Raw genomic sequence first — 25689 nt, 5'->3', positions numbered from 1 at the left:
AGGAATTTGAAGTTGACTTTCTGGCCAAAGTTATCTTTGTATAAGAGGTATCTTTGGTATAAATATCACAGTAATCCGTGTAAGGCCACATTTAACCCCCCTTATCCGGCTATACCCTTTCTTGAAATTTCATGCGATTACTCAAAATCACCTCTGTACAGTGGCGTATTTACGATTTTCTTTCGGGGGGGGGCTTTGCTAACTTTCGGGGAGGGCTTTGCCTGAAAATGTGAAAATTCTGCAAGATATTTCATATAGTTTACTATAGTAAGTAAGATTTCGGGGGGGGCTTAAGCCCGGAAGCCCCCCCTAAATACGCCACTGCCTCTGTATATTCTAAAATGTTTGCATAGTCTGACTTTAACTAAATAAGTTTAATGATCAGGTCGTACAGCTATCAACAGTAACGAGAACTGTACGCGCCTTTTGCGTGGGAGACACAGGTTCGATTCCAGGCGGGAGCCCATGTGGTTCGAATTCCACGTTAATCAGTAGGTCCCGTCTCATATAGCCTTGTTGATGAATGAGACGCTAAACTCAAAATCAAATGAAATCAAGCAACAAGATGTACAGTATTTGCGTCAAATTTGTGTGTTTTTTTTATATACTTTAGCACATATTGACAAGGAAAATTTACTCTGATAAATATTTCTCAATCATGTAATTTTAAGAATAGTAATAGCAATTGAACAGATCAAAAGAAGCAATAAAAATGCATTCTTGCGGAACTCTCAACATACGTAAGCATTGAGTTTTAGTGAGAAAATAGAGTTAAAAAGCTGTTTTTTTTTTTTCAGTGGGACAACACTTGTTTAGATTAGGAATTAACGTACAAAAGAGAAACTGAAAATGTCTGTAATTAAATTTTAATTTGTTCCTTGATGCTTTCGAAAAGTGGTACGTAAGCTGAAGTAGAGAAAAAAAACTCTTGAGAAAAACTATGCTGTTAAAAAGCCTTAGAAATAGATCTAATGCATATTATGTTCCAATTGGTCTCATGAAAAATGTGAAAGCCAATATTTACAAAAGAGAAGTACTTCCTAAGAACGCAGCTAATACAAACACACACGTATGTTCTTGAAGTAAGTCATTGTTCCTGTGCAAGCCAGATGGAAAGTCAAAATACCAACACGTGCACTAGGAAAAAGAAACTGCTATTTACAAAAGGCAGACAAAAAAATTAAAGTACGAATAATGTAACTAGATGAGAGAAAATATGTCCATTTTCTTTTCGACCGCAGACACGTTCTACGGAATGGATACTCTGTTACGCTTTCATTCTAAATACCGAAGTCTAAATACAGTACTAATGGTATTAATGCATATTGAGTGCTTGACCTAACCTCAATACGTGTTTCAATTACAGTTGGCTCAAAAAACAAATCATCTTCCAAATTATGATTCTTTAATTTTCAGAAGGTTCGTGCTCAATGTGAACTTGCTTACGAAAGTATGTTGTTCATTCCTTTTTGTGAACTTCAAAAGTGCAAGACGGACAAGATTTTTTTTTTTAATCTGAATATGCAGAAAAGAAAATAAGAAACGATTTCATAAGATATTCTTCTGTAGATGAGCACACACACAGAATTTGGGCTACTAAAGTATGAGAGAAATATGATGGCGTTTGAAGGCGGGGCTCCGAATTCCCTTTAAATGTTAACAAATGAGAGGGTTGCGGCGTTGCCACCTCTTTGTATACATTCACATCAGTCTATCTACCACTTGTTCACCTACTCGTGCTCTAGTGCATCTGCTTTTGCCACGCCCTTTAGTACATGGCAACGTCGCGTCATAGCCACAGCCTTAAACCACAAGCCACTGAGTTTGTCTCACGTTTTAGGAACTTTTGAATATAACCTACATCACGTTTCTTCTATCTTGACCAGATTTACCAAACAGAGGAAGATTAGTGGTTAGTTATCATTTGCAATCGGGATGTCCAGAATTTGGTGGCCAGCCATCCTTACAATCTTGCATTTGAGAATTCCAAACTATGCTATGCATAAGTATCAGAAGTCTCAGAGCAAAAAAAAGGTAAGAATAAACTGAGAAGCACTTCGTTTGCAATTGATTCAGCGTTCCAAAAATTACCGTCTATTCAAACCGGAAGTAGTAGAAATTAACAATTTCCAGCTTCAACATTTACCACTATAGAACCGAAAACGGTAATAGATAGCGAAAAGGTTTTCTTTTGGAATCGATCCAGAACCTCCAAATAAATTCTATCTTTACTCTTACCTCTCTACTGGAACCGGAAGTAGTAGAAATTTACCTCTACTTCCGCTTTCAAAAATGATCTCGAAGAGAATAAAAACAGTATGAGAGACAGAAACTGTTTCTTGGAATCGAATCAACGTCCCCCAGGAATAGATCTCATCTCACTCGTTTACCTTATATTTAAACTGAAAGTGGTAGAAACTAACCATTTCCTGTTTTCAACGTTGATTGCCATAAAGAAAAAAAGAAAAAGCTATTGTAATTGATAGCGAGAAGTGGTCTTATGGAATCGATTCAACGTTCCAAGAACAGGTTTTAACATCTATTAACACTAGATTCAGACCAGAAGTCGTAAAAAAGAAAAGAAAAATCAACCATTTCCTGTTTCAACGTTGACTGGCATACAGGCTATTATTTTGAATCAACTCAATACTGGAAGGAAAGAAACATTTTCAACTGTATCTTTCTCTACTAAAACCAAAACTGCTAGAAATCTACATCCGGTTTAAATATTAATTTCCATGGAGCGTAAACGGTAAGAGATAGCCAGAAATGGATTTTTCATACAGTCACAAGAATATATTTCATTTTATTTAAGCCGGAAGTGGCAGAAATTACGGTTTTTGGTTTCAACAACAGTCAAAAAATGGTTATAGATAACAATAACCAGTTTTTTTTAAAAAAATTAGATCAGTAAAAGAAAAATATGTTTCATCTCCTGCTTTGGTCCTTAATTACATCCAGAAGTGGCAGAACGTTTATGCCCTTTTAGGCTAAGGGAGACAGATGATTAAAGCAACTGATGATAGAATAATTAGTGGAATGATAATGTGGGAGGAAACAGGAGTAACCCGACAAAACCTACGAACACGATGTTGTCCACCATAAACTTACTTGACCGGGGATCGAACCAAGATTCCACTCACCAGAGGCAAGAGCTTTACCACTGAGCCGACGTGCTCCCAAAGTTAAAAGAAAATCTATGCATTACGATCCTACATTAGCTAATATATTCGTTTTGATATAATAATTGTCTTTTTTTTTCTTTTAGATATTAATCAGCAGCAGTCTTCTTTCGTTCTCGCTTTTTTTACCTTCTAAGAAATATCTTCACTAACACAAAATTGCAATCGTCGTGACAAAACAGGAAACAAGCCACAAATATTACTAGTGTGTAACGATAAAAGATATCTAAAGATTAAACATAACTCAATTCATAGATCTCATTGAGTTAACAAAATGCTAGGGTTAAGTATTAAATCTCCATGCGTACTTTTCGAGAAAATAAAAAAAACTGATAGTGTTCGATAATTATATCTTTTAATAATATTATATTGACACTGAATTCTACTTTCATAAAATTTATCATTATAGAACAAGGAAGACAACAGTACACCACAAACACTGAATGAGATATAGTCCAATATTATTACAACTTCTGAAATTTTAAATTTTTGTTTCACTAATTGGAGAGAATTAGCTGGATCGAACGAAAAACGAATGAGAGAGTATTAGAAATGATAGGGGAGAAAAGAACTATTATTTTAGATATGATTAACCTTTTGATTACCAACGGGGCATATGTGGGATTTTTTTTTTTTTTTTTTTTTTAAAGAAAATTCTGGAACAATATATGTTGTTCTCCCATCGGTTTAGATGTGACCGGGAAACTGTGTTTAGTTTCCAAAGCTGTGTACAGATGTCAGTAATATCCCACATTAAAGGAGTCGTACACTCATGTCCAAAATGATTGTCGCATATCTATAACTGTCTTCTTGTAAGAATATAATTTGATAATGATTTTGCAGGGTACTTTTAATACAAATACTATGTGTATAATCGGGGAATGTATATCTGTGGTAAATTTCATACGAAAAAAATTATAAATACGAAAATTAGAGTGAGTAAAACAAAATGTTGCTAAATGGACAAGGAAGTTTTATTTTCGTTTTATTGTTCTTATTTATTGCTCTTTTGACATGAAATTTATCACACACTAGTCATTCCGATTATACACATAATAACATTATAAGAAATACCGGGCGAATTCGTTATCAACTATATTCCTACAACAACATATTTATGGACATGCGACAATAATTTTGGACATGAGTGTACATATAAAAGAATATTCACGTTAAAAAAATGGCACTCAAAGGGTTAAGATTAGGAAGAGAAACTTGTTGAGGTATTTGCTAAGAAGAAACTGTATCATGAGGGACGTGCTAGAGAGTATGGCGGAAGGAAAGAGAAGGAAGCTACAGTTGATGGACGATATTAAAATAGAGAAATCGTGCGTAAAGACGGAGAAGTTAGCAAAAGACCGTGAAACATATAAGCTTCTCTGTTGCGGCAAGTGACCTGCCATTAATGGCAAAATAATAATAATAATAATAATAATAATAATAATAATAATAATAATAATAATAATAATAATAATAATAATAATAATAATAATAATAATAATAATGATAATGATGATGTCCAAAAAGATGAGATCGAGCTGAGGAATGTCACATATTTGAGGATATATTCTCTAATGTAGTTTTCTAGAAAACTGAGAAATACTAAAATTTTATGAGGCTAAAATGTAATGTACGTTGCCAATAACAATTGACAAGTAATATTTTCCGGAGGAATAAAGAGAGTACAGTGGCTTAGTGGTACAGCATTTGCCAGGCGCGTACCTTGAAATTTTTGGTGGGAAAGGTCCAAGCTTTCGGGTAATCTAATAGTATAAGCCATTACATCTATGTAGTATTGAATGGGTATTATTCTACATCCGAAAAGACGATAAGTAATTGTAAAATACTTTAACCCATATTTTCAGAAAAAAAATGATAGAACTAGATTGTTTGTATAAGAGAAAGAGTTGAGTTGAATTTCAGTTTAGCGTCACTTTCAGCAGCGAGGCTATGTGAGACGTGGACCTACTGATTAACGTGGAATCCGAACCACATGAGCTCCCGCCGGGAATATAAGAGAAAGAGTACAGATGAAGTGTAAGATCATATTTTCATGCTATATCAATCATTTCCCTGCTAAACAAGTATAATTTTATTGAGAAAAAGCATAAATGTATGTTCAGTTTGGAAGTTTTGGGGAGTCCGGATTCGGTGGACCCCCCATAGGTGCGCCCCTGGCACGTACCTCTGGTGCGTGGGGTCCCTGGTTCGATCTCGGCAAAGTAAGTTTGTAGTGGACAACATCGTGTCCGTGAAATTTCTCGGTTTTATCCTGTTTCCTCCCACATCCTTATTCCATCAATTATTCCATAATCATTCATTCACTTGCCTCAATCATCCATCTCCCTTGGCCTAAAGGGCATTACGTGGGACGTTAAACAAAGATTTCATTTCCAGAAGAATAAAAACTATTTACGTACTATTAAAAAAAAATAGAGGCTTAATTAGTAGATTACGGTATATTACCTATTGTCTTCTGCTAAGAGTGGCATACATATTCCTATAACAGCTCCTATTGTAACAGTGACGCCACATACAACTCGTAAATAAACAGAAACAAATATGCAACAACAGGATCAGGAAACCAGAACAGAATCAATTACATTAAGGAAAGAATGAAAAAAAGAAAGAAAAAAACAGCGTCTGACGGTAATAGCCGTAGACACAGTTAGTCGCTCGAGACCTTGCCACCGGCGTTCAGGCGTAACCAGTGCCAGCAGAGCTTTTTCCTTCTAAAAGGTTACCAATGATTCTACGTGGCTACTTCCTTCCTACGAAGAAAACTCCACTCTCCTGAGTAATATTTGTGAAGTTTTGGTTTATACAGTTACAGAGAGGGGCGAAGAAGAAGAGTTTACCTCTTAAGTCCAGCTTAAACCTGGTGCGCTGGACTTCAACTGGCTATTATCATAATATACATATGTACTTTCTATTTAGGGGTGTCCAAAGACAGGTTTCGGGGTGCAAGTTACTTACATTAGTTTCTTTTATTTTTTTGGGGGGGGGGGAATTTTTAATGGAAAATGGCAGAACTGAACTACTATAGTGATGCTATCAACAACGTTGTGAAGAATCAAAAAACTCCGAAATTAGATAAGACTACAAAGCAAGTTACGTTGGCTCTGTCACAACCTACCCCAAATATCCTCTACTTCTTTTTTTTTTTCTTTGTAGAAGGGGACTGCGCCGAACCACTTGGAGAGGCACCCTGTTTCTTCTTCATCGACAGTTATTATTTTTTACACTTTCAAGTTCTAATAAATATACTTTGATGGAAAGTATCTGTTCAATTAATATATTTCAAAAATTTATCCTGTGAAAACCAATAAACATATAGAGACATGTGCTAAAAAAAGGTAAACTGTCAAAGCGTTCTTCAACCATAGCACAAGTGTTTATGTGAGCACCTCTCGTAATACGGCACACATGGAGCCGATAGTCTATGTCCCGCCAAACCTTTTCTAGCATGTTCCGGTTAAGGTTAGTATAAAGAGACAAGTTTTACCAATAGATGTCACTACAATCTTCGTATCTCTCCCATGTATTTTTTTATCTTTCACGAAAATTTACAATTTCTTTTACAAATTTCAACCTAGAGACTTCAAATTTGTAGAGAAGGAACTTCGTAACCTATTAAAGGGAACAATCCGTGTCGATTTTTTATTTAGAATTTTCTTCATTGTTGAAACAGTTCGATTGTTCAAGATTTGGATATCCATTTCAACATTCAAATCATTTCAACAATGACGGAAATTCTAAATAAAATATCAGCACGGATTATTGCCTTCGATAGAGTATGAAGTTCCTTTTCTAAAATGTTAAGTCTGTAGGCTGAAATTTGTAAGAGAAGTCGTGATTTTTCGAGAAGGATAAAAAATACATGAGAGAGATACGAAGACTGTAGTGCCATCTATTGGTAAAACTTGTCTCTTTAAACCAACCTTAATATCAGCAATGGCTGCTTTGATTCGGGCACGCAAGCCATTTAATGTTGTTAGAAGTGATGGTACGAATGGCCTTCTCCATAGGCGGATCTCTCCAATAGTTGATACACACTAATTTCAGACTTGTTTAGATTATAATCAAGTACACACAAAGATCTCTGTTCTCCAGTCAACGCCATTTTCATTAACTCCTTGCTGCTGACTCTTAGCGGTAGAAAATGGAAACACTGCGAGAAAACTAAACTTTGAAAGTTAACCTTTCAAAGCTCATATCTCACAACAACAGGTATATTAGATTTCACAGAATAAATTTCTGAAATCTGGTCCATCATTTTCACTTACCCTATACATAAAGAGATTGTTACATACTAACGTTGTTAAAATTTGAATTAGTCATTACTCAAATTATGGACGATTCGAATAATGAATAATTATTCGAGCAATTATTCTGATAACGAATAATTGTTCGAATATTAGAAATTAATATTCGAATGACAAAAAAAAAGATTAAAATAACGAACACTTGAATAATTTCAACACCACTATTATATACTAGCTTAAAGACCATGACAAAGCAAACTCATACACGATGACTAAAGCTCTTAGTCTTCTTCATAAAATCCAATTTTTGTGATTATGGTGCCCGAGAAGTTCCTAACCATTTCTGGGAAAACGCTTATTTTTGTCTCTTTATTGCAGGAAATCTGAAAGATCTTGACACTACAACAACGAGTAGACGTCGTAGAAGGTGGAGACCCCATGGATTGCCCATTACTGAGGTCCAAGAACGGTTTCGCCAACGTTATCATAGATAAGCCCTAACGCGAACAACCATTAAGTTTGGTCAACAACTTGCAGCGAACTGGGAGTGTTTGTGACGAAAAACGCGTTCTCTGTCAAGTGTACAAGGTGAAGATTAGGGATTTGGCGCACCTGCGTGAACACATTTCGGCATCGGTGCGTACAATTACCCCAGTAATGTTGCAGTCACTGGCTCAAATCCAGGGGGGATGGGAGGGACATGTCCCCTCCAATCTTGGAACTGGAAGGACTGTCCCCCAATAATCCGATTTGAATGAGTTTTTTTGGGGGGGGAGATTTGTGTCCGAGTGCCACGAAGGAAAGTGAGATGAAATTGATATCCCCCTAGAATAAGCATCAAATCTACCCGCCTCTCCATGTTGAAGAAAAGTCTGCTCCCCTGATCCTCCACAGCATTGTTTTACAAGTTCAAAAATATTTCGAACTTCGCTTAAAAAAAAAAATGAAAACGGTCTTACCTGTACCCCCCAATGTTGAAGACAGATTTGCGCCGCTGGTTCCAGTGTGTTCAGGTGCACGCGGTGAGAGGCAACTCACGTCAGCTTGGATACATAGGGCAAACATGTCGAACTGCCGTGATTTCTTTGACTTACGGTGTCTTCTTTGATATATTTATATATAACATTTTCATGTGCTCCTTCCTAAAACCGGTTAGGAACATCTTGGCGGGTACCCTGTATATATATATATATATATATATATATATATATATATATATATATATATATATATATATGTATGTTACTTTCGCCTTTTCCGAGCAATAAGCTACATTGAACGAAATAGATATTTGAAAGAAAGAATCGAAATCATGAGTTTAAACTCAGGAATCGAACCGGGAAATCTTGGTGGCACACTCTTAATTCTTACAACATCAGCAGAACTGAAATATGATTAGCAGTTCGAATTTTGAAACATAATGAATAAATCGAAAATTTATGATGAAATCTTCATTTACCAAGTAAGAAACAAAATAGTTTAAAACCCGAGAATCAAATTATACTTTCTGCCTTTACGTCCTCCTGCCATTTCGTCCTCTGCCATTTCGTCCGCCTGCCATTTTGTCCTCCTGGCATTATTTCCCGCCATTATGTCCCCAGCCATTTTGTCCTCCTGCCATTTTGTCCGTTCCCCGTCACACTAGCACCGAATTCACGAGCATTAGAATTTGTAGTGGAATCAATCAGTAGCATTGCAGAACAACGATTTCCATGTAAACTGCCGGCGAAAAGCTTTCAAACTGTTATTTTGAGATTTTTTTTTTTTTGCATGACTAATTTTAAAAAAAAATCAAATCTGTTGATAATTCCGTCCGTTAGCTTGATGGGTGAATGTAGAACTTGCATCCGCTTCAGGCGTCCATAGGTTCGTGCATTGATCATTTGTCCTTCTTCGCCTCTTATTACTTTAGAACGTAACAGGAAAGGAAAAAAAGAAAGATTGTGGAAAAGTGATAAGTTTGGAATCTTCAACTAAAGGACAAGAGAAAGGATGCTTCCCGGCGAGAAATATCATTCAACAACTTTCAACACCTAATTGCATCTACAAAAATCACGATCACATTTCACAAACAAAAAGAGCGACTGACTTTCTACATAGCAAGCGCCTTTTTCAGTATTTCCATTTTTATTACATATACTTACTAGCGCGCACTACTAAACATAATCTACGTTTTCGTTACAAATTAGTACATTTTACATGGAACACAGAAATAATAATAATAATAATAATAATAATATTATTATTATTATTATTATTATTATTATTAATAATAATAATTTGCTGCTCAGTTTATAATATTATTATTATTTAAATGAATTAAATATCTAGTTTTAGATGCTACCGTTATGCTCTTTAGACTAAAGGTGACGGATAATTAATGGAGGTGATTAATTATGAAAGAATTGGTGGAATGATCATGTGGAAGGAAAGGAGAGAATATTGAATCAGCGTGAAAATCCGCGGACATGAATCAGGAACCCCTAGTTCAGATTTGAATGCTCTACCGCCAGGCCTTCATGCCGGCTTGTACTATTATTATTGAATATTATTATTATTATTATTATTATTGAAGTTTCTTTAGGTTTCTCGCTGCTATTGTCATATGTTGAAAACATCTCTAGTATGATAACACAAAGGAAGCACAGACATTATGCTTAATCTTCTATGTGTATGTACTTCTCCTTTAATCATCTTAACTGTACTTAATATTCACAGTAGGCCCTACTTCTGATATGATTATCTATTAAGTCTTCATCCCGGCGAAATTAAAATACCGTTAATTTTACAGTAATTATGTGATATCTTCAAATAGATAAAAGATAATCGAAATGTGGAACAAGAGCGCCCTAGACAATATTATTTTACATGAGAAACCGTTATCACGACTCACTTATCTGCTCTCGATTTCGAGCCATTTTGAAAATCGGCATTCATTTTCGCGTTTCTAAACAGCTGAAAACGGAAAGCCGCTAGGTGACTTGTGATAACGGTACCTTCATTTACTTATGTTGTGGATCCAGGTAAATGGTAACGTTGCATTTTAATTTAACATTGGGCGCATAAAGAGTGTACATCTCAAACGGTTCCTCCGATTTAAAAGATTCCTTCACTTTAGATTGAAAACAACATATTTGGGGACGGTTTGCCCTCTTACATTTTGTTGTAACTCTGATAATAACAGCTACCGTATGTCAGGTGACTTCTGAGACACCCTGTATATATAATCAGTTCCTGTGAAGCCAATAAATTGGCATATTTCATCTTCTATTTCTTCCCCTTTACAGGCTAATAATGTAGAATTTTTATTATTTCTACAAGTATGTTATATTTTGAAAACAGACTTTGAAAATTACAGGAATATTATTGTAGTTCTCGCTATCCTTTGCGAGATGTACGTAGTTTCTGTGTAGTTTGTTTATTTGAAAGAGCAGCACACGGACAGTTAATAACAACTCTCTACATGAGTCAAATGCAACTTTTCGTTTGAGGAACTTCCGATGTGATGTTTGTAAACTCAGCCCATTTGCATATTATTGAAAACGCTACTTGAACTGTTCTCGTATTCTCTTCAAAAGGAATGTACGCCCACTTGATGATGCGCTAGAACACAATTTGAAGAAAGTTAATGAAACTATATTGTGTTTGTATACATGAACTCGTAAAAGAAAAAAAAAATCAGTGTGTAGGAGGAAATAAGTAGAAAATTATTACAAAGGTCGGAAATTGGTAGCATAGAACAGAAAGAAATAACTCAAAATTGAAATTTTGAAGTTAAATGAAATCTTTTAGTTTTAATTTTTCTATTTTTGCACTTCAAGCTGAAATAGACGAGTGATTAATGATTGTAAATCAGGGGTTCTCAACCTTTTCCACAGGCGTACCACTTAAGTATATTCATTATTGATACCACCATAAGCTGTATGTGGCACCAAAAGGGACTCACGTACTCCAGGTTGAGAAACCGTGAAGTAAATGATTATGGAAGAAATGATGAAATGAGCTCGTGTTTTGTCCTTATGCAGTGTTGGATCTAGCGCGGGGCCGGAGTCCTAACGTCCCCCGAGTTTTTTGAGTGACAAAAATAATTGAAACTATTATTTATATATTTTTAAAAGTTTATAGTAAGCATTGTACGTCCCGTTCAGTAGCGTGGCTATATGAGACATGGACCTACTGATTAACGTGGAATCCGAAGCACATGAGCTCCCGCCGGGATCGAACCCGGGTCTCCCACGCCAAAGGCGCATACGCTAACCGCTTAGCCACGGATGAGCTCTATTCTCTTTCCAGCCTTAGAAAAAAGTAGATGTAAACGAACCCACCTGACTACCAGTGGGTCGATAACCAGTGATTGGTTGTTGGACTGACTGCACTAGTATCCTACCGCAATATAATCCCTACTAAAATAATAATTTCAAATAAAGATATCTGAATTTATTCTGCATTTTGTGATAATAAACGCAATATATATAATATTTAACAACAGATGTAGCTTTATTTCAACCTCACGCGTATTTGGACATATAGTATTTACTGCGCATGCGTATGCGTTCGCGCGCCTACCCCACTCATTTAAAATTATAGCAGAATGCAGAGTTTCGTGGCGACGATGTGTGACAATAATCCATTTTCGTCTCGTGTTATAAAACACAAAGAGGACATAGGAACAGTGGTAATCTCGTTTATGTAAGGATTTAAGAAAATACATATTTCCAATTTAGTGTCAGTGCGTTAATTATTTACCAACCAACTGTAGCCTTAACACTGTGGAAATTATGCGATGACAGTAAGTTAGCAGACGATCTTGCTGTTCACGTCTCTCGCTGTCGAAGCACGCGTGTGCCGCGGAGCAATACATTTCGCTTTGTTTATGTCTACTTTGTTCTAAGGCTGGAAAGAGTTTAGTTGCAATTTTTCTGTTATGCAATGTGTATAACGATACTTGAGATTCACAAAGTGAACGTCCAACCTAGCCATAATATCCATTAGGAAGGAATTAAATTGGAAACTTCTGCAGGAGCCATAAAAAAAATTGTGAACTCAATATACCTATCATAGTGCAGGTACTGGTTATCCCCCAGTTTTTACCCTCTAGATCCGCCACTGTCCTTATGCAACACCAAGGTGTCAAGCATGAGAACTACTACAATGAAACCGCCCTCTAACGGACACCTTCATAATACGGACAAAGTTGTTTTTTTGTCCCGGCAAAAGACGTTTGTATTAATATGCGGGAGAACTGCCGAGACGGACAATCATCTTTCATCCGGATCTTTTTAGTAACCTCTTCATAACGGACAGTAATTATTCTCTTGGTTCAGTCGTATGTAGTGCAGAAAATATTGCCTGCAATTTAAAAGTAAACCTTCGATTCAGCTAGCAGTTGAGCCAAGGAAATTTCAATCAGAAACCAGAGTCGGCAGGATTATACGGCAGACAGCTATTGCAGACTTTCCCCCCAAGAAATTCGTGTCCTCATGCTTCTGCTGCTGCTGTTGTTCCTCTTACCACCACATTCTCACTCTATGAATTCTTCTATAATCATTCACTTCCATTATTCCCCCTTCTTCTTAGGCTAAAGGACACACTTGTGCAACGTTGAATCAAAGGATTTAATGACATTTCTAATGTGTTGCCGTGGAAACACGGTTCAGTAGTAAAGCAGTTACCGTTGATGCAAGAGGATCCTGGTTCGATCCATGACCACAGGAGTTTCTGGTGGACAACAGTCTGTTAGTAGGTTCTCTTGTTTTTGTTACATTCTCATTCCACCTATTCTTTAATAATCATCAGGGCCACGGTGGCTCAGCGGTACAGCGTTCGCTTCTTCTGCATTAGGTCCTTGGTTCGATCCCAGCTTGCCCCAAGTGAGCTTTCTAGGGGACAAATACCGTGTGTGTGGGTTTTCTCTGGATTCTCCTGTTTCCTCCCACTTTCTTCATTCCACGATTTCAGTGATTTCTCATCATCACCTAGCCAGTAAAATCGTTTCGTTTCTTTAATAATCATACATTTTCATAAACTGTATCTCATAGCACAAAAGGCCTAAAACATGGGACGTTGAAACCAAAAATTTAATTTATTTTTCTATCTCCGAGATTGTTAATGCTCGAAAGCATTTGCCTGTTTCTAGCATCACGTCAAAGCCAGATTTTATTTATTTTTAATAAAATGAGTGTGTTACAACGCTTGCGACCACCATGTTGAGAACTCGTAGTGTCTAGAATGAATTCAGAAGGTGTGTCCTGCAATTTGCAATTTATGTCGTCCAAATAATGTTGTTTATTTGTACACTTCTATATTGAAGTGTGACAGTCTCTTAGATGCGCTAGAAAATTTACCTTAATGGTTCCCGAACGGATTACTTCCCTTTTTTAAAAAAAAAAAAAAAAAAAAAAAAAAAAAAGACAATTTGACTAGTTCAAATTTAAAAAAAGAAAAAAAGAATAAAGGTGATGTAATAGTCCAAGGTCAGTCTACTTCAAGGTCTGTCTAGTTGTAAAAAAAGAAAATAGTAAAATTGGTAATAGTAGTAGTATTAGTACACAATCCATTAATTAAATTGGCAGTTGCTTAAGCAAACAGGTTTCGGTTTCTTTATAAATTAAAACCACGTGTTAAGTTCCTTTACTTGTAACGGTACCAAGGGCGGAGTTCACTGTTTTTTGTCTGTTCGTACGTAAGATTCATTTTATCTGTCCAGCCATCGTCTTCCGTTTGATGCTACTAACCTACATATAATACTAATCCGCCCATATTTCACTATTTGGTGATTTACTTGTGTTGTTGTATCCTGGATGTATGATGGTTATTTTACTTCATGAAGAAAGAAACTTATCTGCAAATGAACCTCACGTTCCGTGTGAATGTTTATGATGCTTTTTCTTCTTCGGCATTCCTTTGTGATCTGGCCGCAAAGGTCTAAAGAGTAATGATAGTTGTTCTTGACCTAAACTTGAATGTCTTTCCGGATATGGAGTAGTATGATTCATAAAATTTTGCATATACTTTACGTTGTATTAATATACTTGCTGAAGTGCCCGTCCCTCGCACGGGAAGAATAGGTTTGTAGAAAGTGAACATCTTCTTCTCTTAGGATACGCATGGAGTTTATATTTATGTCAGCGACCTTGAAAACTACGAATTTGAACACAAATATTGGTCATTTTCGATTATTTGTACATGCCACCCTTCTTTCTACTCTTACGTCTCACCGCAGTGCTGAATGGGGATGAATTTGGATAGGGATGCGTTCGAGTCGAGTCGAGACAGAATTTTCCAGACAAAATTCGAGTCGAGACACAGCTCTTCCAATAGAAAAATATATATTTTTCGAGTCGAGACATCACTTTTACGGCACATTTTCGAGTCGAGGCAGTCTCAAATCTTGTCTCGTGCGCATCCCTAAATTTGGATTTAAATCAGACTGACAGTGTCACTATTCATGGTAGAGACCCCGAAAACTATAGATTGAGCACTAATTTCGTCGTTTTTGGATTATTTTAGCAGGTCTAGGATAAGTTATGTCAAATATCGTTACATTAGGAGCATAAAGAGTGTACAGCTCAAACGAACGCAATTTAACTTAACATTAGGCACATAAAGAGTGTACAGATCAAACGGCTTCTCCGATTTAAAAGATTCCTTTACTTTAGATTGAAAACAACATATTTGGAGACTGTTTTCTCTCTTACATTTTGTTGTAACTTTGATAACAGAGTTACCTTATGTCAGGGAACTTTTGAGACACCATATTATATATATATATATACAGAGAGAGAGAGAGAGAGGCGCGGATCCAAGCGGGGCTATAAGGGCTATAGCCCTCCCCTCTTGACGCTGAAATATACATTGGATAAAATGGGCTTCAATCCTGCTTTACACTGGATAAAGGTACAAATTATAGTTTAGCCTCTCCCTTGATCATATTCTGGATTCGCCACTGTGTATGGTATAAATGCTCATGGATAATTTTCAAGAAAAACAAAATTTTTGGAACTTTTATATGTACGGTGGCTCAGGAATAGAGCGCTCGTCTTTGATACAAGATGTGTTTGGCTTGATCCTATGAAGACATGATTTTGTGGTGTCCGTGTCTTTTTCGGAGTTTTTCCCCATTTCCTCTCACTTCTTCTCATTACATCAATTCTTCACTTTCATTAATGATCCGCCTTCTTTAATCTAAAGAACATAAGTGTGGGACCTTAAAGAATTCATAGAGATATCAGGATGGCACCCAACCGAATGACATATTTCAAACTTGAATATTGCGCAGGCGTAGTAACTAAATTGGTTGGAGGAGTGGGAGCCGAAAGAGGAAAGAATGCCACGTTATATGGTCAGTCGCAATGGAGCATTGGAGCACAGAACATCGTGTTACCTCAGTTCATAGTTATTAAGAAACTAAGTCAGTGGCGGATCTAGAACGTAAAAACTAGGGGCATCCAGAATCCAGATTATATCATGAGTTTACTGTAAATTTTCAAAAATATATAAATAAAAGCTTGAATTATTTTTAAATGAAAAACTGGGAGTGCTAGGCCCCCCGGTCCCGGGATACACCCGGCACTGACTAAGCTTAAGCCAGAAGTGCTACGTTTTTATTTTTTTAGACGAAACTTTAATCTAAAATACTCGTTATAAACTCCTGATACCGAACAACTGAAACGCTTAAACCCATCAATCATCGATTTGAATTTGGGATGTGTGGTCTGCTCCTTCTATATCGAACTCTGATATTATTGCTTCTTGTTATACCCGAATCCGCTACATATTTGCTTCAGACAGTTTCCAAATTGTCCTCACGAATTTAGGTGAACATCATCATCTGATTTTTTTCCAGCAGTCACCTCATCTAAGTACTGAATTATCTTAACATGGTTTGATTTCGCGCATTTCACGGAAACCAGAATAATTACTAGTTGCGGCTAGATTGTTGGCTTGGTTAGCACAGCACTAACGTTTAATTTACGGAATAAAATTTGTATTTTTTTTAAAAGAAAAAAGTTACGTTACATAATAGTACAAAAACAAAAACGTTATGATAACGTAATTAAATAATTGTACTGAACTTATTGTAGAGAAAGGAAATGTTTATATTTCTATGCTCTCTTTAACACAAAAAATAAAGAATTTTTTACTTCCAAATTTTATTTAAATCAAAATTATGTAAAAACATTCGTACATCCCTCCTTCTTCTGCTTTTCATTCGTATTGCAGTCAATGCTCCTGCACTGAATGAGGAAGTTCTTTAAAAAAAAAATCATTAAAACAAGTTTATGACGTCACTTAAACACTCAGATTTGTGGTCAGATCTTCTGTAAAACTAACTTTCCACACCAGATAAGTTTCAACTGTAGCAGTTTTTTCTTTCTCTCTCTCATATATATATGTATCAAAAATATGAATTAGGAAAAAGTTTCTGGTTGAAATGAATGAGAATGCCGAGGACAAAGGTTGCTAACCACTGTAGCTTCACATAAAGTTTCTTCCTTTAATTATGTTGAGTTGCCTTCGTTAAAACGAACAAAAGGTTATGTGCCTCTTGGGGGTAATGATTTTTGCTCCCCAACCACTGCCGTCCCACTCTCTGTTTAACATAGAACGCACTTGCAACTGTTTTTTCAGCTGACCGTTGCTTGCATTAATATTCAAATAAATTACCCAGAACACAACAGTACCATCAGACACCTTTCTGCATTGCTGTTTAATTTGCTCTTTTTTTTTTTTTTTTTTTTAACTAGCTTTCAGTTTGTATACAATTTGCCCATCTATATACAGTATATGTTGATAACTACGCACTTAAAAAAAATACCGTATATTTAGTCAGTCGTATGAACGCTTATTGACAGTAATTATCAAGCCGCCTACACCATAAACATAAAACACAATTTTATGTTTACCTACCTGCCTCTCTCTTGTTTATTATTATTATTATTATTATTATTATTATTTTACTACAAGAGAGAAAATTTATATACAAATATGAGAGTTTGAGCAGACGGCATTCTAAAGTCTGTACAATTTAATTTGACGTATTTTCCACCCAAAACACAAATCTATCTGCCATGCAATGTTGCTTTACCGTAAGATTCGATACACTGCTCCAGTTTGTATACGAGACCACTTATCCCCCCATCGAAAATTGAACCCGTCATCACAAGAAAAGAAAGCACTCGCGGTAGTCTTTTGGTACATTTGGCGCAAAGGATTTCTGGTTCGAATTTAAATTGTGTGAGCATGTGGTGAACAACACTATATTTCTAGGATTTTCCGGAGTTTTTTTATTTGCTCTTACAATATGTATTCTGACCACTCACCACTGAAGAACCCAAGGATAAGGTGGTGGAGGTGACCGTTTACCAAAGGCCTATATATAAAATATACTACCTATTTAAAGATCTACATGTAAAATATTACCTATTCAAATGACCTCTATATATAGAGAGACTATCTATTTGAATAGCCTATATATAAAATACTATTTATTAGGGATGGACACAAAGTTCCGGTTCCGGCGGAACCGGTTCTCGGGGATCCGGTTTTTAGAACCGGTTCCGGACCTGGATCCGAAAATCCGGTTCGAGTACCGGGTCTTAGGAACCAGTTCCAGACCTGGATTCGAAAGCTCCCAAAGACCCGTAAAGGAGGCACAAAGTTCATAGCGGATCCAGCATATATATAGTGGCGGATCCAGAATATGATCAAGGGAGGAGCAAAACCATAGTTTGCCGCTTTACTCAGTGTAAAGCAGGATTGAAGCACATTTTATCTAGTGTATACCTGAGCGTCCTTCCAAATTTACGAAAAATGGAAGTTTCTTCCATGTTGGGTCACGTAAGAGAGAGACCCCTTGAGAGATGTTACCCAGATAAAATATTAAGTATAAAAAAATCCTGCAAGACCAGATAAGTTACCTCAGAGTGAATGACAGTCCCTGAGGGAAATACTTAACAAGTTAATAATTTACACAATTTCATCAAGAGGGAGTTTATGTCGTTTCGTGTGCATATCTTAATAAAGTAAATGTTCATATTTTTTTTCATAATACAAGTATCTTGTTCAAGCTTGAGTTATAAAATCCCGGACCTCCTTTGTGTACGCCACTGCATCAAATAAAAAATATTGTGTCTAGATATGATCAAATTATTTTTCTCTAGGAAGGTAGAGCACTCACGATTATTTTAGTTAAAATCAACATGGATAGAATAGAAAGTTGCAATGCAATAAAACGTTTACATCTCCATATGTTTAGAAAGTCAAAGCTTTTCCAAATAATTCTTGTAAAAGCACTACCAGTCTAGACCTAAGCTTGATTTTAGGAGTTTTCTCGGTTTTTTCTTATTTGTCTTAACATAATTTTAACAAGAAACTCACATCTGTCAATATCAATTAAGTATCTTCGTAAATGGTTACATCGATTTTTCCCAATTATGTCAATAAATGACCTATTAATATTGGGCTAAAAAGACATTTTAATGATCTTTTAAATAGAATGAATTATTATTTCACACAAGTACAATCAATAACAGGGCCAACTGAAAACATTACATTAATTCTACTAATCATTATTACTGCATTGATCTTGGCTTGTCTAGCACGGTATTAAAAACATTCAAAATTAGAATAATAAAGCAAACTTTTTTCCTTTTAAAACAGTTGAACCTACGCTCTCTACACAGTGCATAATTTACATATGAGCATGAATCTCCTTGTCATTCCCCACAACTTCTGTACGTGTCCCTTTACAGACACAAGTGAACGACGTCTTGATAAAAATTGGCAACGGGTACCATAATGGGGAGATTTTGTGATTATTTTTTCAATATCTCGCACCGTTTGCAAGATTTGTGCCTACTTCCGGTTGGAGTTTCTAATTCATGTATGATCAGTGTTTTCTTTCTTCTTGTATGCAGTATGAAATAAGTAAATTCATTACATACACAATTAATTAATAATGTCAGTGATATATAGTGTTCATTGGGCAAAACCTTCCAAACAATAAAGATTCATCTTAGCCTGGAAAAATGGTTTTCCTTCGTTTCTTCTTCTTATTATTTGGTCATGAACAAACGCCGGAGAAATATACTAACCCCGTATACAAACGTGTGGTGTTAGAATGTATAACTCGTAGGATATGATGACGCTTTACGTTTTAAACTTTCAATACTTTTAGTGTACCCATAAAAAAATGTAATAAAGAAATAACGGCCATTAGTTTCAAATATTCAATTAGAACTGAACAAGCTACACAAAATTTGCAATCGATCAGTGAAAATGGAATCTTTCTAGAGTTTGTTGTTTCCAGGGGCGGATCCAGGACCGACTTCTGGGGGAGGGGGGCAGTGGATTGTCATACTGTTACTTTTAAGGGCTCCAAACTTTGGGATGGGTTTTATTTATATATATAAAAAAATAAGAAAGTTTTCTCTTCTGGGGGGGCAATCGCCCCGATCGCCCCCCTGGATCCGACCCTGGTGGTTTCCGAGATATTGTCACAAGAACTGGCCACAAACATATAAACTGTTCTTCATTATAAACATATAAAACTAGCATTTTAATATATAGACACTAGAAGAGTATCTCTAGCCGATCTCTTTCTGAACGTAGTCTCAAATTTGTAACCAGCTAACGTTGCCGCCAGTTGTTCCCTTGTTTTATAGCACACTATATATTAAAAAAAGAAAAAAATGTACTTACCATGTAAAGCTTTTAAGTACGCCTTCCCCGCGTTAATAAGTTGTCTGGCTCCAGGATTAAATTTATCCAGGATATTCTGGAAAGAGAGAAAAAAAAAAGAATTATAAATAATAATTCATCCGAAATGTGCGATTTTTGTGTACTTTTTATCTGACATACTCACACAAAGACTACGTTTCTGGAGAAGTGTAGGGCATTAAAAAAAAAAAAAAAAAGTGTAGAAAGATGGTAGATACGGATGCAATTTGTCAAATTTTTAATAAATATTCCCCTCTTTTCTTTTTCATTTGGTGTTGAAAACGGGGAAACAGTGTCCCCACATTTTTTTTTCTTTCGTTTTAAAACAGAAGGGTAAAACGAAAATAATAAATGCCGTATGTTTAACGCTATCAACACATTTCTGGCGACGATTGTGCTGCCGCCTTTACCTCTTTCTTGGAACTACCCCTTTCGTTTTTCTACTATATATGTGTGTATTTTATTCTTTCTTCCTTTTTTCCTGTCCAAGTGTTCCTCAGGGGTCCGCTTTCTCTCCTTTTCAACCTCAGTTTATCAAATCAACCAACAGAGGGCAGCAACAGAAATAACTATCCATTACTTCAGCATCGCTGGCTGTGACAACAGAAGAGCGATGAGCGAACATTCGTCATCCAACACGTCACAGAATATAAAACAAACACTAGAGTGTAAACATTCGCACCCTCTCTTTCTTTGCAATCTTCCACTTTGGCGGGAAACTTCGGTCTTTTTTCTCTTCTTAACAAATAATGAAGACACTATTTACTGCAGTTGCCATTAAAGATTTAGAGTGAAAAATTGTATTATTTCCTATATTATAATGTAAAATCTTAATCAGGGACAAAATAAGTTATTTTCCTGTGAATTTTTGATTTTAAAGGTTATTCCAAAACGAATAATTTTTGTTGTATTTATTTATTAGTCATGAAAGCAGTGGAGAAACAAAATGTCAAAGTTTATATCTAGTAGAAGCTAATTATTATGAAAGAACTACCAAGCAAAGCTGCCAGTACCTTCAAGATATCATTTAGTACAGAGTAACAACAGGCCCGTATCCAGGGGGGTCTAGGGGGACCGCCCCCCCTCAAAAAAAAATTTTGCGGGCCTCCTCTAAAATGTTCACGGTAGGCTTGCAAATGAACTATAATATAGTGATGAACTATAATATGGTTGGATCGGACCTCCCCTAACTTCAGCCCCCCCCCACTACATTTTTGGGCTGGCTACCGGCCTGAGTAGCAATACAGTCTTAAGTATTTCAACAACTGCTTTACTTACGCAATACCAGCTACTTCATTTTATAACCTTTTAGTGATTAAAATCTTATTCATTATAGGAATTACGTTCAATAGTTATGCTCTTTAGGTTAATGAAATGAAATGAAATGTTTAACGTTTCATATAAATTAAATGAAATGAAGTTTTATGTCTCACGTTTACGCCGGCTAGGCCAAAGGAGACGGCAATGATGAGGAATGAATGAAATGGTGGAATGAAGAAAGTTAGAGGAAACGGGAAAACTCCGCACACGGTGTTTGCCCATCACAGAACTGACTTGGTGCGAGCTGGGATCGAACCAAAGACCCATGTACCAGAGGTGAACGCTCTATCACTGAGCCACCGCGACCCATTAGCGATCCATGTGTACACTCTTTAAATTAAAAGGACATGAATAATTAATAAAAGTATTGGTATAATGAGAATATAGATGGAAACTGAAAGAACGCCGAAAAAAAAACACATGGACACTATGCTTTCAGTATAAACTCACCTGGCTCGGAATCGAACCACGTATCTCTCACACTAGAAATGAGCGCTCTGCTACAGAGATGGTGAGAGATTAATAATTATGATAATTAAAGTAATGGCGAAGTACAACCTGTGTGAAACTCTAACCTGCGACAAACAGCTCTTGCAGTATTCAGCCTGTCTTAGACCGTCGGAGTTTCTATGTAGGTATTTGGTTAGCGCATGCACCTTCCATGTAGGATTCCCGGATATGATTATTGGTAAGATTTCATATGGTTCGGATTCAACCTAAGCTGTAGATCCATCTCTCATATAGTTTATGTGCTGAAAAGGGATGCTTAACTCCCAACCAACTTACAGTTAGACCGAAGACTAGTACTAGCTAGCATAAAAAAGTAACCAAGTAGCAGTGTGACGTGTACATTACGGGGAAAAGTTTGGTTTGTATGGCGTGATTTGTTTTGTGTGGTAGTAGATTTATGCCTATTTTCGGTTTTAACAGAGATATTAGAGTGCGGATGACATGTATTCTTGGGAACTTAATTGATTACTAAAAACCGCTTCTCGCTATCTACTGTTTGTAAGCAAATCAACGTCTAAACCGGAAGTGGTTGATTTCTGCCATTTTCTGTTTGAATAGAAGAGAAGATAATGCCTAAAATTAAGAACGCTAAATCGATTTAGGAAAGGAAATAAATTTCTCGCCGTTCTTATCGTTTTTGCTCTACGTAGATCAATACTGAAATTAGAAATTTTAAAGCATTTTTTTTATCACTTTCGCTTTTAGTAGAGTTGAGGGTGGCAATGAAACATATTTTTGAAAGCCTTAATGGATTACACAAAATCGCTTCTCGGTATCTGTTATCGTTTTTGCCCTATAATGATGAAAGTTGAAACCAAATGAAATGAAATCTTTAAGTTTAACGTCCCACGGATATGCCGGTTAGACTAAAGGAAACAGTGATAATGAGAAATGAGTGAAATGGTGGAATGAAGAAAGTGGAAGGAAACGGGAGAACCCCGGGAAAACCCACGAGCACGGTGTTTGTTCACCACAAAGTCCACACGGCGCGAACTGGGATCGAACTAGGGACCCCAAGCACCGAAGTTAAAACCAAGAATGGTTTATTTCTACCACTTCCTGTAGATGAATTTCCGCCATCAACAAATTCGATAACGCAACTAACTCCTTTAAAAAAATGATATATTTTCTACCAAAAGCGAGCAAACCAAAAATAAATTTTAGTGAAATGGAATATTTAACTATTAAGTTGTTTACACTGGTCTCTACGCGGCATTTCATTATCCCAACTTGAAAAAAAAAATAGTTATTTCCCTTTCATTATTACATACGCACGTTACATATAATAAGCATTTTGCGTAATGCATTGTAACTAAATCCGAAAATTGGTTGTAACAGGTTCAGGTCATACATTTCAATGTTTCGTTATTGTCATCGCTTTGTATGTATTCGAATAAATACAGTCTGTATAAATGGATATGTATATACAATGTATAATATATTTCTCTTGAAAAACAGAGAGAGAGAGAGAGAGAGAGAGAGAGAGAGGAAATGAAACTGATTCAACTGGGAGATCCCATATTCACAAGGGTAAAAAAGAAAATACATTTGATGAATCCATCTGGACATTATAAATCCATTATGTATTTTTTTTCAACAGATGTCACAGGGTCGTTAATTACCTAGCACCCTCATGACAACATTGCAATCCTCTCAGGTCTAATTTTTGTCATATATATGCTTTAAAAAAAAAAAAAAAAAAAAAAAAGCATATTAGCTTAATTCACAATTCAATATAGAACTCTTTTTGGCTTACATTACGAGCGCTGACTATTCACGCTAGCTTTCAAACTTCCGTAAGTATAGGAAATTATATTTGCGTATTTAATTCTTCCGTTTTAAATCACAGAATTGTGCTTCTTACGCTTAAGCAGAGTCTCAAACTGTGATCCGCGGGTGGTCTCCGCGCACTTAACATACGAGGGATGATCAATAAACACTGAGATTGATTTTTTGAAACATGTGTTTCTTACTCAAATGTTTACATTATCTTTTTCAAAGAGTCTCCTTCCGAGTGAATATAATTTTTATACCATTCCTGCCATTCTTGAAACACGCGATACATGCCATTTCTTGATATGTCCTTCAGACTCGCCTCATACTTCTTCACTGCTTTAGAGTTCTCAAAGTGAGTAGTTTACGTAATGTTACCCTTCGATCCTCACGAACAATCACAGTAGCAGTATTGATGTGTCTTCCTGTTACAGCAAAGGCCGAAACACCATGTCCAGCAAGGATCTTATAAAATAAAGGATCTGCCCTTACAACAAAATCTTGAAGCCATACGTCACAGTTTCGCCATCCCTACTCTGCCCACTCCGCCCAATAGAATTGCATTGTTTTGGGCCAACAATCATGGCGGAAACGAAAGTAGCCATTCAGACGATGGCATAAACGAGGGTAGCCAATCAGACGTGCCGATTCTCGGTTGTTTTTTGGCTTCATTGATTTAATAGGATGAAGATACATATGGGTAGATCCTCTATTTTATAAGATCCTTCATGTCCACCTTACTTAACGCATGAAACTCGTCCTTCTTTGAATTCCTTGAACCACCGAAACACTGTTGCTCGAGGTAATGCACTTTAACAGTAAGTTCGCTTAAGATTTTCGTATGTTTCAGAAGCTGTATGGTTCAAGCGAAAACAAAACTTTATTGCTCCATACTGTTCTTCTCGTGTAACCTCCATTGTACGCATATACACAGCACCTTGTGAGGCGAAATGGAAGCAGTGTCTAATACACAGCGGATTACTCCCAACCTACCGATACGACAATGCTGCCACCTAGTGAGAGTATACATAAAACACATCTCTTTCAACTATCAAACGTGCCGGCATTCGGCAACAAAGGAAACTACGGTACAATAATCAGTCTCAGTCTTTGTTGGTCAGCCCTTGTAGAAAAGATAGCACAAGTACACCACGTGAAGGAGTGTGGTTGTATTGAAGGTAACTGCATGGTATGCAACCTACCTGGCCCATGTGTATATATATATATATATATAAATAACATGGGGAACTGATTGTCTATATCTTGGGATCAACTGGTGGATCACAGCTGTCAATGATTTCCATTCTTAACTTTTGGTCCCTCTACATATCGGCCAAAATAGATGGTGATCCATTAAGTATGATACTTCTTGAGGTATGTGTCTTCCAAGCAGACAGACAGAGAGCAAATGTATAGAGAGATTCTGGTAAAACAACTTCTTCAAAATTAAATTTGAGTGCATTGCGTATTACAGACTATAGTTGAGAATCTCAAACAGGTATCAATTACTTAAATACATATACATTATAGAAATTTTAATATAACTTGTATGAGATTCATTATTATAAAATACTAGGGAGATATAACCTCAACTGGGAGCTGATCTTGGATTTAAAGGACACCAAAACTGTCACCAATCAACTTAGGGTTCCCAAAAACTATGGATTTTACACAAATATAGGTAATTTTGAATTAGTTTTACATGTCACCATCCTCCTTCCCCTTCGGGAGTATTAATGAGGGCTGAATTGGGATTTAAATAGCATCGGAAGTGTCACTGATCATTTTAGCGACTTCAATATTTTTTATGTGTAACCCCTTATACTCCCGCTAGATGTACTCGCCGGATCTTACTCTCACTGAGAGGATGAATTTCGACTTAAAAGGGCATCGGATTTGTGACCAATCAGCTCATAGAC

The 25689-nt window shown here is 36.3% G+C and overlaps 1 protein-coding gene across 2 annotated transcripts in view; it reads right to left on the bottom strand.

Annotated features, from left to right (window-relative positions):
• Window positions 1–25689, bottom strand: part of IRSp53 (Insulin receptor substrate 53 kDa) — a 1174063-nt gene that overhangs the window by 720157 nt on the left and 428217 nt on the right. For both annotated transcript variants that reach the window (XM_081731708.1, XM_081731709.1), the window contains exon 2: window positions 20150–20225. In XM_081731708.1, coding sequence (XP_081587834.1) covers window positions 20150–20225 — 76 coding nt within the window. The remainder of the gene's footprint in view (window positions 1–20149; window positions 20226–25689) is intronic.

Source organism: Thermobia domestica, chromosome 11 (assembly GCF_964235325.1).
Source record: "Thermobia domestica chromosome 11, izTheDome1.hap1.1, whole genome shotgun sequence".
In the NCBI taxonomy this organism is placed as follows: Eukaryota; Metazoa; Arthropoda; class Insecta; order Zygentoma; family Lepismatidae; genus Thermobia; species Thermobia domestica.
Note: the sequence above shows the minus strand (reverse complement) of the source record. Positions and strands in the feature narration are given on the sequence as shown.